Below are 14664 nucleotides of genomic sequence, written 5' to 3' on the forward strand. Positions count from 1 at the left end.
TCCTTTCTTCTACCTCCTCCTACCTGCAGGTAACTCACATCCTCCGAGAATGTTACGTTTAATAAGCTGGAGTCTGCGAACCCGTGAGCATTTGCGGCTCTTGGGGCCCAGCCATGCCTTGGGCTCACCTTGCCAGCTCCCCGAACCACTGGGTCATCGCAGGGCCTGAAAGTCGGCATTCTAGGGGCTCTGGCTACAGAAAGCCACCCTGACTTACCTTTGGTGTTTCAGGAGTTTTCGTTTTAAAAAATACAGCCAACCCTAGATACATCTCTTCCTTTCACCTTTATCACCCAGATGCAGCTTTTAGAATAATTGGTCATAGCCCACCTGAGAGGTGTTCCTTGGGGAAGAAGGGCGAGGTGGCTGCCAGTTCACCCTGGGGATTCTGGAGGAGGTCAGCCCTGCTGCCTGTGGGCACCTGCTGGGGTGTGTGTGCGTGCCTGCGAACCCACGGTGCCCTGCGGCGTGGCAGGTTCATGGGACTGCTAGGGTGCTGGCCTGGCATTTTCCTCTGCTGGCTGTGTGACCTTAGGTAATTTGCTTAATCGTTCTGTGCCTCAAGATGTTCTTGTTAGAAGGCGGAGATAAACCACAGTCCCCACCTCATTAGATTCTCGTGAGGATGAAATGTGCTCACCCTTGTGGGGAGCTTCAGACAGGGTCTGCCACCGAGCAAGTGCCCAGAATATTGGTCATTATTATCATTAGAGAACTAGCTCAGAATGAGAGAATTTGGGTCAAAAAAAACCAAATTCAGGGGCGCCTGGGTGGCTCAGTTGTTAAGTGTCTGCCTTAGGCTCAGGGCGTGATCTCAGGGTCCTGGGATCGAGCCCCACACCAGGCTCCTCCGCTGGGAGCCTGCTTTTTCCTCTCCCATTCCTCCTGCTTGTGTTCCCTCTCTCGCTGGCTGTCTCTATCTCTGTCAAATAAATAAATAAATAAATCTTTAAAAAAACCCCAAAAACCAAAAACCAAAAACCAAATTCACTCTTCTCCCTGTAGTTCAGATTAAACCCATATCCTGTCTCAAGTGATAGGATCTGGACCCCATTTATCTGTGGTTTAAATACCTTTGTTTAGTAAACTAACATCTGAACAGCAGAAAGCACGATGCTGTTTCCAATGATTTGAATGTCTGTTGTGTAGAAGAGGAATTTACTTTGTTCAGTGTGGTAGGAATGACAGAAAGAATTCTGTCCAGGGCATAAGGTTTATAGGAAGGCAGATTTTGTTCAATAGGAAGAAGAGGCTCCTGACAGCTGGAGGTGTCTGGCATGAGGGGGGCCTTCTGCGGGGGCCTGGGGTGGTTTTTTTTTTTCTATCGTGTTTGTGCAGAGGCTCAAAATTGCTCATTCCGGCTCATGGAGAGGCACTCAGGATTGGGGACACATCCTTTGAAAGACAAGAATTCTAGTGTTCTCGGGACTTTTAGATATTACATTCTAATTCCTTAACCCCTTCTCTCTTCTCTTTAAGTTTAAAAGCAAATCTCAGAAATTTGAGTTGTCTCTCCTTTTAAAATATTGTGATCTTCAGTATTTGTGGATCCTATCTATATTTGCGAATTTGCTTACTTTCTACAGTTTATTGGTAACTCCAGAGTCAGTGCTCACAGCGCTTTCCTGGTCATTGCGGACGTGTGCAGAGTGGCTAAAAGGGTGGGTTGCCTGATGTGCACTTTCCCAGCTGAGGTCCAACAAGGAGATGCTGCCTTCTTGTTTCAGCTGCCATCTTGTAAACAAGTGTCCTTTTTTGTGGTCTATTTAGTGCTTTTTGTTAGGGATTTCACTGTTTCAGATGGCTCGCTGGCATCGGGCTGCCATGCTGCCTCGTGCTCCCAAGTGCGAGAAGGCTGCCATATGCCTTATGGAGGAAACGTGTGTTGGACAAGCTCCGTTCAGGCACGAGCCATAGTGCCGGTGGTCTTGAGTTCTGTTAATGAGCCAGCAGTATATATTACATAAGGCATCTTTAAACTGAAGCACACATACAACAAGGTTACATATTGATCAGCTGGCAAAAACGTTGTGATCAGAGGCGCTCAGAAGCCGAATGCTTGTTTCCCCTGGAAGCAATGGTTTAGTGTTTGCTAACTGAGCATTTCCGGTGACTTTGTAGACACAGCTACCATGAATGAGAACTGGCAGAATGGGTATTTTATGCTGTTTAGAAATAGCCACCCAGGGACAAAGCCAGGGGTTGCATGGGGCTGAGACCATTGTGATGAAGGAAATACTAACTGGGTGCGCAGAGGAGGGAAGCGGGGAGAACCTTACAAGTTAGCCCCGCCTCAGCTTGCGGAAGCTGCAGGAGAAGGAGGGAAATTGCCTGCCTCACACGGTTGTCACTGGGTAAGACATGACTATCAGTGGCTCTGCTTCTGGCAAAGATGGGCATTCAGACATCTCCTGGGGCATCAATTCAGTGACCTATGGGGGTCATTGGATGAGGGGGAGAAGGTGAGGTGAATGTTGGCTCTATGTGAAGTTTTCTATGACCTTCTTTCCTGTAGTTCTTCTGCTTCAGCTCTAATAGCTAATAATACCACACCTTGTGTGTGGTGATGGTAATAGTATGCTTTATATGGCAATTGAACACCCATACAGACTTTCTTCTATCCCTAATATGTACAACTAGGTTATTGGTACAGTTTGCACTTACAGTATGGAGCAGCTCAAGGGTAAAGGGGTTAATGTAAACATTCATTCATTCAGAAAGTATTTGTGGACCACTTGTGCCCAGCTTTGGAGATTGTGTTAGTATAGTTTAGTAACAGTGACATGGTATCAGAGCCTTCATAGGACAAAGTTGTATTTCTTGCTGAATGCATTGAGGTTGGGGGATCTGTTCCACAGGGTCACTCAGGAGCCCTGCCTACGCCACCTGAACATATGGTCCCTCAGTCAGGAGGACAAGAAGGAAAACAGTAAGAGCAATCCTACACGAGCAATTAAATACTCAGTGTAGAAGTGACCTCTAACAGTTGCACTCACACCCCATGACCCACAGCAAGGTGGGGAGGAAAGTGTCATCCTTCCATGTGGCCAGAGCAGTGGAGAGCTGAGTAAGGGTGAGCCCTGCCATTTTCTGAATAGAATAGGATGAATAGAATATAGTTCTTGCCCTCAGGATTCTCAAGTGTGAATGGAGTGCACAGACAAAATGAAACAAAACAATAGCCGTAACATGGTGTCCCAAGTACTACAATTTCTTGGAATTCCATTCTTCCAGGGGCTCAAACCAAAACCCCCACATCACTCTGACTTTCTCACCCCCCACATGTGACCTATGAGCAAATGCTGTTGGTTCTATCTTCAACGCCATTTTCAGAATGTGCCCTGGATCAAATTCCCTTCTCACCATCTTCACTGTGCCCACGATCATTCAAGCTACAGTCACCTCCAGCCTGGATGATTTCCACGGCCTCCCCTGCCATCCGACTTCTGCCCTTGCCCACAGTGGTCAGAATGGAGCTGTTCAGACTTCAATCAGATCGTGGACCCTCTGACTGCCCCGCATCACCCTCAGAGGGACATCAGCACTTTTCAGTCATCTTCATGTGTCTTCATGATGCATTCCTTATCACCTCCCTGACCTCATCATCTACAATCCCCCCTTAATCAATCTACCCCAGACCCAGTGGCCTCCGGCTTTTACTTGGCAATGCCAGCAACACCTCTGCAGAGCCTCTGTGCTGACTCTTCTTTTGTTGAAATGTTTTCTTCAGGAGCCCCAAGGTTCCCTCTCTTATCACTCTCAAATCTTTGCTCAAATGTCAGTGAGATCTTATTTAAAACTGCAGCCACACCCTCTACCAGCATTCCTGATGCCCCTTACTGGGTTCTATGGTTTTTCTTCTTTCTTAACACTAATCACTTTCTAAGGCTCCATAAAACATACTATGTTAATTTTTTTTAAAAGATTTTTATTTATTTATTTAACAGAGATAGAGACAGCCAGCGAGAGAGGGAACACAGCAGGGGGAGTGGGAGAGGAAGAAGGCAGGCTCATAGTGGAGGAGCCTGATGTGGGGCTCGATCCCATAACGCCGGGATCACGCCCTGAGCCGAAGGCAGACGCTTAACCGCTGTGCCACCCAGGCGCCCCACTATGTTAATTTTTTGTCTTCCTGCTCAAGAATGTACATTGAGACACGGCTAAGAATTTTGTGCTGCATCCTCAACTCCTCAAATGGAACCTGACACATAGGAGACACTCAGTAAATATTTGTTAAATGGGTCATATGAATAGGAACAAGCCCGGGTCACAGTGGTAGTACAGAGGAAGGACATTTAACGCAGACTGGAGGGGGTGACACCTGAGCTGGGTGTTGAGGGAAATGTAGGTGTAAGGCAAGGGTTGGGAGGAAGGTGTGTTTCAGGGAGCAAGCCCGCATCCAGTCACTGATAGGCCATGAGTCTATCTTCAGAAAATCTTGGGCCTCCCATTGAGAAGAAAAATGATTAAAAATGAATGTATTGGTAACTCTCTGACAAACAATGGGATCATTGTGTCTACATGTGGTTTAAATAAGGTGATGCCCTTTTCTAGAAAGGTTTTGTGAGGTCCTTCTTGTCAATCTCACCCAGCTGGCAGGACAGCCTGCTGACTTTAAGTTCACGCTCCTCTTCTCTTGGTTTCTCTTTGAGTCTTAGTGTGTTTATCTTCATAATTTTAATATGATTTTGAGAATGGAGGCCATTTGGTCAGGTCAGGAAGTTTGCATTCCTTTTTATTATGCATTTTTTTTTCATGCAGATAAGGGTACAATGTGATGTTTTTGTTTAAAATAGCTTTCTAGCTCTTTTTGTGGATTTTATGCTCAAATTACACTTTCTCTTTATATAACTTTTTTTTTGAGAAACTAATGCATCTGGCATTGGAAAAATGTACATTTGTGGTTCTTTTTTTAAAGGAGAATAAAGAACTTCAGTTTCGAAATCATTTCTAAATGCTTTTAGCTTTAAAAAAATAAGTTTGCTTGAATGCTATCCTAATTTGGCTTTCCTTTTCTTCCCCTTCAAACCAACATAGGTAAAATCCCTAAGATTAAAGCTTCAGAAACTTCAAGAAAAAGCAGTTGAGGATGATGATTATGATAAGGGTGAGTTTTATTTTGCTTATTGATTATTTCCTCTTTTCCCTGGAATGTCCCATTTCTCTTTTACCCTCATTCATTCCTATTTTCTACACCCCAGATGAATTGTATGGTCTGTTCCTCTGGTCACCTCCCCTCAGTAACAATTGACTGTTTTATAGCACTGTTATTTTGTGGATTTCAAAGCTCTTTATGAGCATTAATCCTTTGGGTTATACATTTGTTGATTACCCAGAAATACTTGGAGTGTTTGCACAATGAAAGCTATATTAACTCATCATCTTCCTGCTTAATGTGTGATATAGCTATAATTTATCCATTCGTCGAAAAATATTGTTGCATACCTACTATGTGCTAGGCAATGTGGCAGGAGTAGGAACGTAAGGTGGACACAGGATCTGACCTTGTGATGCCTGTAAATATGAGCTCTCATGGAACTGTTTGATTTCCTACTGTCTTGGACCAGAGATAGGAAATGCGATGAGTTTGAGACATGCCAGGCTGTGCCAAAGGGATCAAATGTACCAAATTCTCATGTAGATGGCCCCAAATGTGCAAGCTAGAAAGGAGAAGTAGCAACATGAGAGCAGAAGATAGAGGATTGATTAGATGCCAGAAAAAAACAGTTAAAATGAGGCACCGAAGTAGAAGTTGGAGCAGAAGCAGAAAAGGACCGACATGGCAGCTGAGTGGACACAGGGCAGACTGGGTCAAAGGAAGGCTTTCAGGTATGGTTGGCCTGGGAAGAGTCTTCTGGACTTTGGATGCTGATTGTCACATTTCACACCCATTTCTGCTGGATGTGGGGAAGAGAGAGGGCTTAAAATAACTTCCAGGTTCCCCCAGACACTTGTGAACTTGATAGATAGTCCTGGTGATAACCAGATTTAGCACATGCAGGATGGGTCTGGAAATAGAATGTAGACTTAAGGATTCTTGTAGAAGCTGGTTAGCCTTGAGGCTTGGGTCTTCAACCTTACTGACCCGTATTTTCTTATTCCCAATGAATACATCACAGACCATTGGCACTGGGGCACTTCAGGAGTGGGGTGAGTGATTTCTAAAAGGAGGTTGCAAATCCTGTTCTCGAAACACCCAGAGCTGGTGCTGTGTAGTGTTGTGTGATTACATTTACCACTGAGGGGATGTGAGGGTTAGACCATGACCGGGTAGGAGGAAGGAGAGGAATTTGGGAATGGAGGTGGAACTCTAAACTCTCCCACTCTTTCTACAGGCCGTCTCAGTTGCATGGTGGCACTGGGTGGAGGCTGAGGTGTGTGAGAGAGGAGGCGAGTCTGAGGAAGGGGCACCCTGTGAACGGGCACAGCTGTAGGCAGAGAGCAAATGAGCAATGACTTTTGTCTGCGAAGGACAACCAAGCCTAGGTTTGAGGCTCCCCACCGCTGGCCAAATTAATTTTCTCTGGCATGGGCCTTTAGCACACAGCTCTCGCTCTAACACGCAAAGCTGAAGACACAGGTGGAAAACCGGGCCCTCTTTTTCTGATCAAGGCCCGGGGAACATTCTGGACTTGGTTTTCTCAATGGGCTTCATTAAACAAAGGCCTCACTTCTTTAGTTTTTTCTTCAGATATCTCTGAAACACATGAGAACAAGGTTGGATAAGATACTCCTCATCAGGGAAGCCAAAGGAATAAAGACACCTTTATTTAGTGTTTCTGTGTGAATTTCTCTTTCTTGTTTCTATGTCAGGCATGAGAATGTCTCCTGAATGAGAACCTTGGGGGCAGGCCCTGCAGTGTGTTTTCAAGCCTTCCTGGGGTCGAGAGGCGTGCTGGGGTGTGAGAAAACACTGGTGCAGGGTTTCACTCCGTGGAGGAGCCGGCCAGCTGAGTCCTGGGGGTGGGAGGACAGGGGGCGGGACAGAGGCTTTGTCCCTCCTGATCCACCAGGGGTCTGTGGAGGGGACAAGCACCCTGGGAAGCACTTAACCCACAGAGCCACATACTTTCCCCCTTGTGTTTAAACTCCCAACCTGCAAACCCGGTCCAGTGTGTTGAGAGGTAAATGTTCTTATGGAATGTGCAGAGGGCCTGGCACGTAGTAGCCAGGCAGTCAGTCAGTGTTTCGTGATGAACAAGTACGTTACTTGCTGCTGAACGCATAGGGGCCTCTTTCCACCTGAGGATGGGATTACTTAGCTCCTCTGCAGTCCCCGTGACGGGGTGTGTGTGGGGAAGATATTTGTGTAGAACTTGGGTTATTATTTCAAAGATACCCACCGAGCATCTGCTGTATATAACAGTGCTTCTAAACTTTAATATGCATAAGAATCGCCTGAGAAAGGTGGTGAATGCACATTCTGACCAAGCAGGTCTGGGCTGGGGCGGAGACTCTCGGTTTCCAGTAAGCTCCCAAAAGACACTCCTGCGGCTGCCCGGAGAACGGCCCTCGGAGTGCTTGGGGGATACACGGGAGACATGGGCCATTGTGCTTTTTTCTTTGTTTTTGAAGATTTAATTAATTAATTAATTAATTTAGCGTGAATTAGAGGAGGGGCAGAGGGAGACAGAGAGAGAGGATCTCAAGGACACTGAGCGCAGAGCCTGATGCGGGGCTCGATCTCACGACCCTGAGATCATGATCTGATCCTAAATCAAGAGTTGGACGCCTCACTGACTGAGCCCCCCAGGTGCCCCGACACAAGGCCATTTAAAAAGACACACTGAGTGCTATCCTTAGGATTTTCATCTCTGGGAGTTTCTGACCAGGGAGGGGAGGTAACACAGTACGCAATAATGATAATAAAGTTACACATAACATGTCCCTTAGAATGGAAACTAAGGAAGTTTCAAGAGAGGAGAAACTCCTTCTGCTAGAGGTGTGGTGGGTGAAGATGGAAGGAGGTGGTCCTGAGGTGGGCCTCAGAGGGTGGGGAGGATGCATCTGGAAGGGCATTTGAGACAACGCGGAGAGGCGTAAAAGCCACTGTCCCACAGTGTGGTTGTCTCGGAATGGGATGTGAAGTTGCTGTTGTCTGAAGTGGATCACTGCAGGGCCCGGTGCATGGACTGGCACACAGTAGGTGATCCATAAATTCTCATAAACCGATGGCCAAGTCATTCGGGGATTTTGGTTGATGTTGAGGTGGAGAATTTACTGTAATGAGATTTGTCGAATTAGGGTTTGAATAAGATTTCCTTTCTTGCTTGGTTTATCTAGGGTTACTAGTAACAAGAATTGTGATTTTTTCTTTATACTCAGCCTTCACAGGTTCCGAGTGGACTCGTTTCCGCTTCGGTGTTCACAGCAGCTGGGGGGCTGTGCTCTGTCTCAGGGGAAGGGGGCTGTTGGAATCCACGAGGTTTGCCATGAGAATGTGGAGGATTCTCCCTTGGTTTTGTTACTTTTCTCTCTTTCTTTCTAGTTTCACTCATAAAAATGATTTTGTGTTCCAGACAAAGGAGCAATTGGCAAGGAATAGAAAGTTCCATGTTTTATCTCATCAAAGTGCTGGCAGATTTACTCGCTAATGCCTTGTGGGGAAACCTCGGGGCTCTAATTACATCTCTCCCTCGCCTGGGAAGTAAAGTTAATAATTCCTGATATTCTTGCATAGAGCTGGGAGAGCTTGGCAGGAAAAGAATAATACCATTTGGTACTTGCTTTGAGTTTTTCTGCAGAGGTTTGAAATGCTTTACTGGTTTCATCACGTTAGTGCTTGGCCCGTGTCTGTGGTCAGCAGACGGGCAAGGATAGGACCTCAGAGTCCTGCAGCAGGAGAACCTACCATCCAGAAATGGGAGGTGGGGGGTCAGGGTCTGTGTCGTGCCGGGAGGGAGAGAAGGACAGTGTGGGCAATGACGTCCACTGTGGTTGCTGTTCCAGCTATTCCTGCACTGACATGTGGCCTAGAACATCCCCCCTGCCTGCGACCATGTCCACAGCTCACTTCTGAAGCAAATGGAGTGAGGTTGTGGGGAAGAAGGAGAAAAATTTCAGGAATTCACCATTTCAGTGACTCACATCACTGTGATACGTAGCACAGCTGGCTTTCCCCTGCTGGTTTAGGATTTCTTTCTCAGTGCGAAAAGTGGCCAGCACTGAATTGCTCCCTCCATTCTTTGTCTTAACCAATACCCATTATAATAAAACGGGAGTACAACATGAGGCATTGGAAAGAGAAATAATGATGGCAGGGGCCAAGCATAAAACCACTCGAGAGAGTGACCAGTTCTTGCCTAAATTGCCATAATCTTCATTTTTTTTTCTTTAGCAAGATTGATCTATCCACAGTTGCTCTTTGGTGATAGTGTGCAAATTGTCCAAGCTGACAGTCTGTCTTTCAGGGGGGACCCCACTCTCTGACTCCTTTAGGGCTTGGTGTCTGAGGGGCTTCCTAGAGCTGCATGCTTAGAGCCAGCTCTGCTTCCTCTTCTAATAGCCATGCATGTGATAGAGCCCTTTCAAAATGGGAGCCGGGTGCCATTTTGGGGTCCACAGAACAGAAATGCTACTCTTGGCAGCCTGTGTTGTTTTGTGTTTCTACTGAAAAGGTAGGCTGCAGTTGGTGTCTGCTCAGAGAGACATGACTGGCACTTAAGATGTTTACAGAGAAAAGAGCTGCGCTGAGCACAGATATGAATGGGGGTGCAGTTTCTGTCTGCAGTCCCCCTGCTCATGCACTTCCTTTGCTCCCTGCACCGCAGGGTTTGGGAACATCATCGTTGTGACTTGCTATCTCCCGGGTACTCCCTCCATGCTCCGAGCAAGGGGCTTGCAGTAAGTACGAGGAAAAGAAGCTAAGACAATGCAACCGAGTGGTACATTTTGCATGCGTTCTTTGTCGAGGGGATGTTTGTATGTGGTATGCATGTTAATGTAGCGCTGTTGCACATCTGTTCCATGCCAGGCACTTTCCCACACATCTGCAGGATCACTGTGGGAGGAATTGGTACTGCCCCTGTTTCTCTGGCGAGGCCACCGAAGCTGCTCAGAGGGGACCAGCCGTGTGCTCTGGCCACCCATCCGCTTTGCCTCCCGTCCTTGCTGGGTCTACAAGCATTTTTTTTTTTTTTACAAGCATTTTGTATCCCAGTGTGGAAAACTGAGCTTTGGAGTTGTGGGGACCATACCTAGCTTGGAAGTTTCTGGATTCTGGAAACTCTTCTTTACATGACAGCTAGGGAAGGAACAGAGGAGGGCTCCACAGTGGGATGCATCAGGAAGACTTTCCATGATTTTATCTAAAGCCTTAGGCTATTAGGAAATTCGCACTTGTATTATTTCAATTTTAACCTTCAAGATTATTCTCACAAGAGCAAAAGTTTGTGTGTCTGCTTTCTCTACTTTAAGTAAAAACTTAAAAATTGAGGGACGAGCTATCCATGAAAACAAACACTGTAGAAAAAGAACGTGGACAAACGCCATTTACCTCATTTAGTTGCATTGTCTTAGCTTCTTTTCCTGTTTACAGGAGAGTTCATGCTTCTGAAAGTTAAGGTCCAAGATCTCAGCCAATGTTGGCTTTCAGGTCATTGTTCATATTTGCGGTTTGTGTGTTGGCATCTTTCATGAGTGCTAGGAGTGCAGTACACTGTGTGACATCTACTTCAGACGTGAGCTTTATGCACAGACCCAGATGGTTTATCTGCATACGATAAACTTCCCTTTCATTTGTAGCACAGAATGTGATTTTAGTGTGATGCTTTTTCTCCTTGGTGTTCTAGCTGGGTGCACAGCTGGATTCAGCTGTCTCCTCCGTCAGGGTGTTAAGGTATGGGATTTATTAGTCCTTCCAGAACTTTGCAGGTGGAAGCACAGAGGAGTGGATGTCCTCTTTCAATGGCCGCATCACAGTATGTTCCCCACATCGATGGGCCTCTGCTTTGCATTCCCTGGCTCTGAGGAAGTCAGTCTGTCCTGTAGGAATTGCATGGAGTGTTGTCACAGCACATTATTCATGACGAAATCTGATAGCCAAGGCTAGACATACTGCTGAACACAGGCACCAAGACAAACAAAAAAATCTTTTTTCTCCACCTCCTTCCCCCAATTAGGTACTTAGTTGGAACTTGGATACACTTTCCTGCTGGCTGAACTGTAGCACATTTTTAATGAGTGTTAGCAGGTGGTTGTGCAAATAGTGGCCACAGCATCTTACTCTCTTTCTAGGAGACTCTACAGGTGACACAAGTTTCTCAAGCTGTAGAGGATGGTGGATGGAGCAGAAAGTTGGGCAGAAGTCCCTCTTGTGCCTAGAAGACTGATTTTGAAGCTGCTTCCACAGGTTGTCTATGCTTCTGCCACCCTCTTTGAGTGGCTGAGAGGCTGGCTGGGATTCCAGGAGAGCAAGCTAACCTGAGGGGATGTTCCATCTGGGGCCAAGGAACTCAGCTGCTCTTCAGGTAGCCAGACGGGACAAAGCAATAACTTTGATTGTTTGGGTCTGGCTCACTGGGATAGAGTGATCACCTTTTCTGTGAAGGCACTTAGGGCTTCAGAAATGTCAACAGTTTCACTTTGTTTATCAAATGTTTTTGAGGATTGCTTCCCCTCCTTTTACAGATAGAGAAATGGATAAGAGAACTAGAAAGGGTGTGTCTGTGACCAGGGACAAAACCTAAGCATGACTGAATCTTCCCTCCACAATCATTTCAGGTCCAAAATGTCTCTTTTTGGTACAGACAGTTGATTTACCCTTAACGGGAGATGCAGGGTGTTAGTCACTTAGGCTGTTATAACAAAGTATTGCAGACTAGTGGCTTGGAAAATAGAAATTTATTTCCTCATAGTTCTGGAGGCTGGAAGTCCAAGATCATGATGTCGGCAGGGTTGGCTCCTTCTGAGTCTCTCTCCTTGCCTTGGAGATCACCATCTTCTCTCTATGTCCTCAAATGGTCATCTCTCTGTATGTCTGTACCCTAATCCCCTCTTCTTAGAAGGACACCAGTCATTTTGGATTGGGACCTACACCAATGACTTCATGTTAATTTAATAACTCTTTAAAGACTCTATCTCCAAATATAGTCACTTTATGAGGTACTGGACGTTTGGACTTCAACATAGGAATTTTAAGGGGACACAATTCAGCCCATAACAAGAACCTAATGGACTCAAGGCAGAGCTAAATACTAAACACATCCAGGTGTTTTTACAAAAGTTTGAGTAATTTGGTTTGACTACTTTGTTGTCACATGCAGACATTTGATAGAAAAGTTTTAAAAAAATTAAACTTTTGTGACATGAGTGGGCTATTCCTTTCGCTGTCCACAAGGAAATCTGGTCACAAGACATGGAATGCTGGTAAACAACCAAAATTGGAAGAAGCAAGGAACGGTTTCTTCCTGAGAGCCTCTGGAGGGAGTACAGCTCTGAAAACAATTTGATTTCAGACAGTAAAACTGATTTCAGACTTATGGCCTCCAAAACTGTGAAAGAATGAATTTCTGTTGTTTTAAACCACAAGGTTTGTGGTCATTTGCTACCGTAGCCATAGGAGACTAATATACTGCATAACAAACAACCATAAAACTTAGTAGTTAAAACAATGTTGGGGAGTGGCATCAGGAAAATAGTAGAGTAAGCAACTCCTAGCACTCATTCCCCCACAGAAACATCAAAAGAGAAGTAGAAACTGTCAGAACCAATATTTTCAGAACTCTAGAAAATAGCCTAAAGTTTAGAGCAACCAAGCAAACACTGAATCAAGAAAAAGGCAACTTGAAAATAGTGGGAGAGATTTGTGGCATTTTTACTTGCCCTTGTCCCACTCCTTCCCAGGATAACAGTGACCTTTGAGATGACAGCTCACATTCCTGGTATGGGACTCTCATCCCTGATTCCAGGGGGAGCAGCGCAGACTTTACTTGAAAATTATTATGTGAGTCTATTCTAACCTGTCTGGGGTTACATAAAGGACTGACACCAAGTGCTTGTCTTTCTTTTGGCTAACTCAGGACAGAGGCTGGAAAAATGGCAGGCATTGGTTGAAAACATTGCAACTAAGGTAAACTAACAAAGGTGAGCTAACAAACTGCAAACACCTGGGACCAAAGTTACTGGTTGAGAGATACAACAGGCTGTCTAATGCCCAGGAGCAATAGCTTGGGGGGATCTATGGGAAATTCAAAACCATCTGTGTATATAGAGAAATTTAGAAGACCACTTGTTTGTTCAAGGTAAGATACATTTTCAAAAGAGAACAGAGAAGACTCTAAACTTTCACCTCAGACTGATCCCAGTAAGGCTGAAGGCCAGCACTACAGAGACTGGGAGAGGAATTTGTTTGTTTGTTTTTGGTGTCTCTCTATGTGTTTCTTCTTTTTTGCTTTTCCCCTCTGTGCTTTCTTTTCTTTTCTTTTTTCTTTTTTTCCCAGCATTTGAGGAAATCTCTGTCTAAACACTGGCTGACACAAGTCAAAGAACAGAGACTCCAGTGACCACACTCCTCAAGGAATACAGTCTTTGCAAAAATAGTTTGGAAAAGTACCTAAACAGATGGACTACTACAGCCTTCAAGAATGATGAAAACAACAACAAACACAACATAAAAGCCAGCAAACTGGGAGATTTGGAGAATCTGATTTCCGGAGTCACCACATTATAATGTTTAAATGTCTAGTTTTCAACAAAGTATCACAAGGCATACAAAGAAACAGAAACACATGACCCATCGAACGAGGGAAAATAAATGGACAGAAACGATCCCTGAGGAAACCCAGACATCAGATTTATTAGATAAAGACTTTACAAAAACTGTCTTAATGATGTCCACATAGTTAAAGGAAACATGGATGTAGAACTAAAGGAAATAAAAAAAAAACAATGTATGAAAAAAATGAGAATATCAATAAAGAAATAGAAATTATAACAAGTAGTCAAATTCTGGAGCTGAAAAGTATAACTAAAATAAAATATTCACTAGAAGGGCTCAACAGTAGATCTGAGCAGGCAGAAAAACAGTCAGAAAACTTAAGGTACAACAATTGAAATAATTTAGTCTGAAGAGAAGAAATAAAAAAAATGAAGAAAATTGAAGATAGCATCAGAAGTCACTGGGACATTATCAAGCAGACCATCGTATACCTATGGTAGTTCCAGAAGGAGAAGAGAGAGAATAGCAGGAGAACATTTGAAGAAATAATGGCTGAACCCATCCTAAATTTGGTGAAAGACATGAATCTACAAATTCAAGAGCTCAATGAACTACAGATAAGGTAAACTCAAAGAGACCCACAGGGAAACACATAATCAAATTGTCAAAAGTCAAAGACAAAGAGAGACTTAAGCAGTGAGAGAAAAGCAACTCATTACCTACAAGGGGTTCTCAATAAGACTGACAGCTATTTTCTCATCAAAAACCATGGAGACCAGAAGGCAGAAGGAAGATTTATTTATTTATTTATTTATTTATTTATTTATTTATTTATTTATTACAGTTCTTTTTTTTATAATAATATTTTTATTATATTATGTTAGTCACCATACAGTACATCCCTGGTTTTTGATGTAAAGTTCAATGATTCATTAGTTGTGTATAACACCCAGTGCACCATGCAATACATGCCCTCCTTACTACCTGGAAGATATATTTAAAGTGTG

At 44.5% G+C, this 14664-nt stretch overlaps 1 protein-coding gene across 2 annotated transcripts in view; it reads left to right on the forward strand.

Annotated features, from left to right (window-relative positions):
• The window catches only part of DISC1 (DISC1 scaffold protein), a 364802-nt gene that overhangs the window by 53757 nt on the left and 296381 nt on the right, over nucleotides 1-14664 (forward strand). For both annotated transcript variants that reach the window (XM_045783648.2, XM_087863118.1), the window contains exon 3: nucleotides 5038-5107. In XM_045783648.2, the coding sequence (XP_045639604.2) occupies nucleotides 5038-5107 (70 nt within the window). The remainder of the gene's footprint in view (nucleotides 1-5037; nucleotides 5108-14664) is intronic.

This window comes from Ursus americanus, chromosome 6 (genome assembly GCF_024610735.1).
Source record: "Ursus americanus isolate L20-20 chromosome 6, mUrsAme1.1.p, whole genome shotgun sequence".
NCBI lineage: Eukaryota > Metazoa > Chordata > Mammalia > Carnivora > Ursidae > Ursus > Ursus americanus.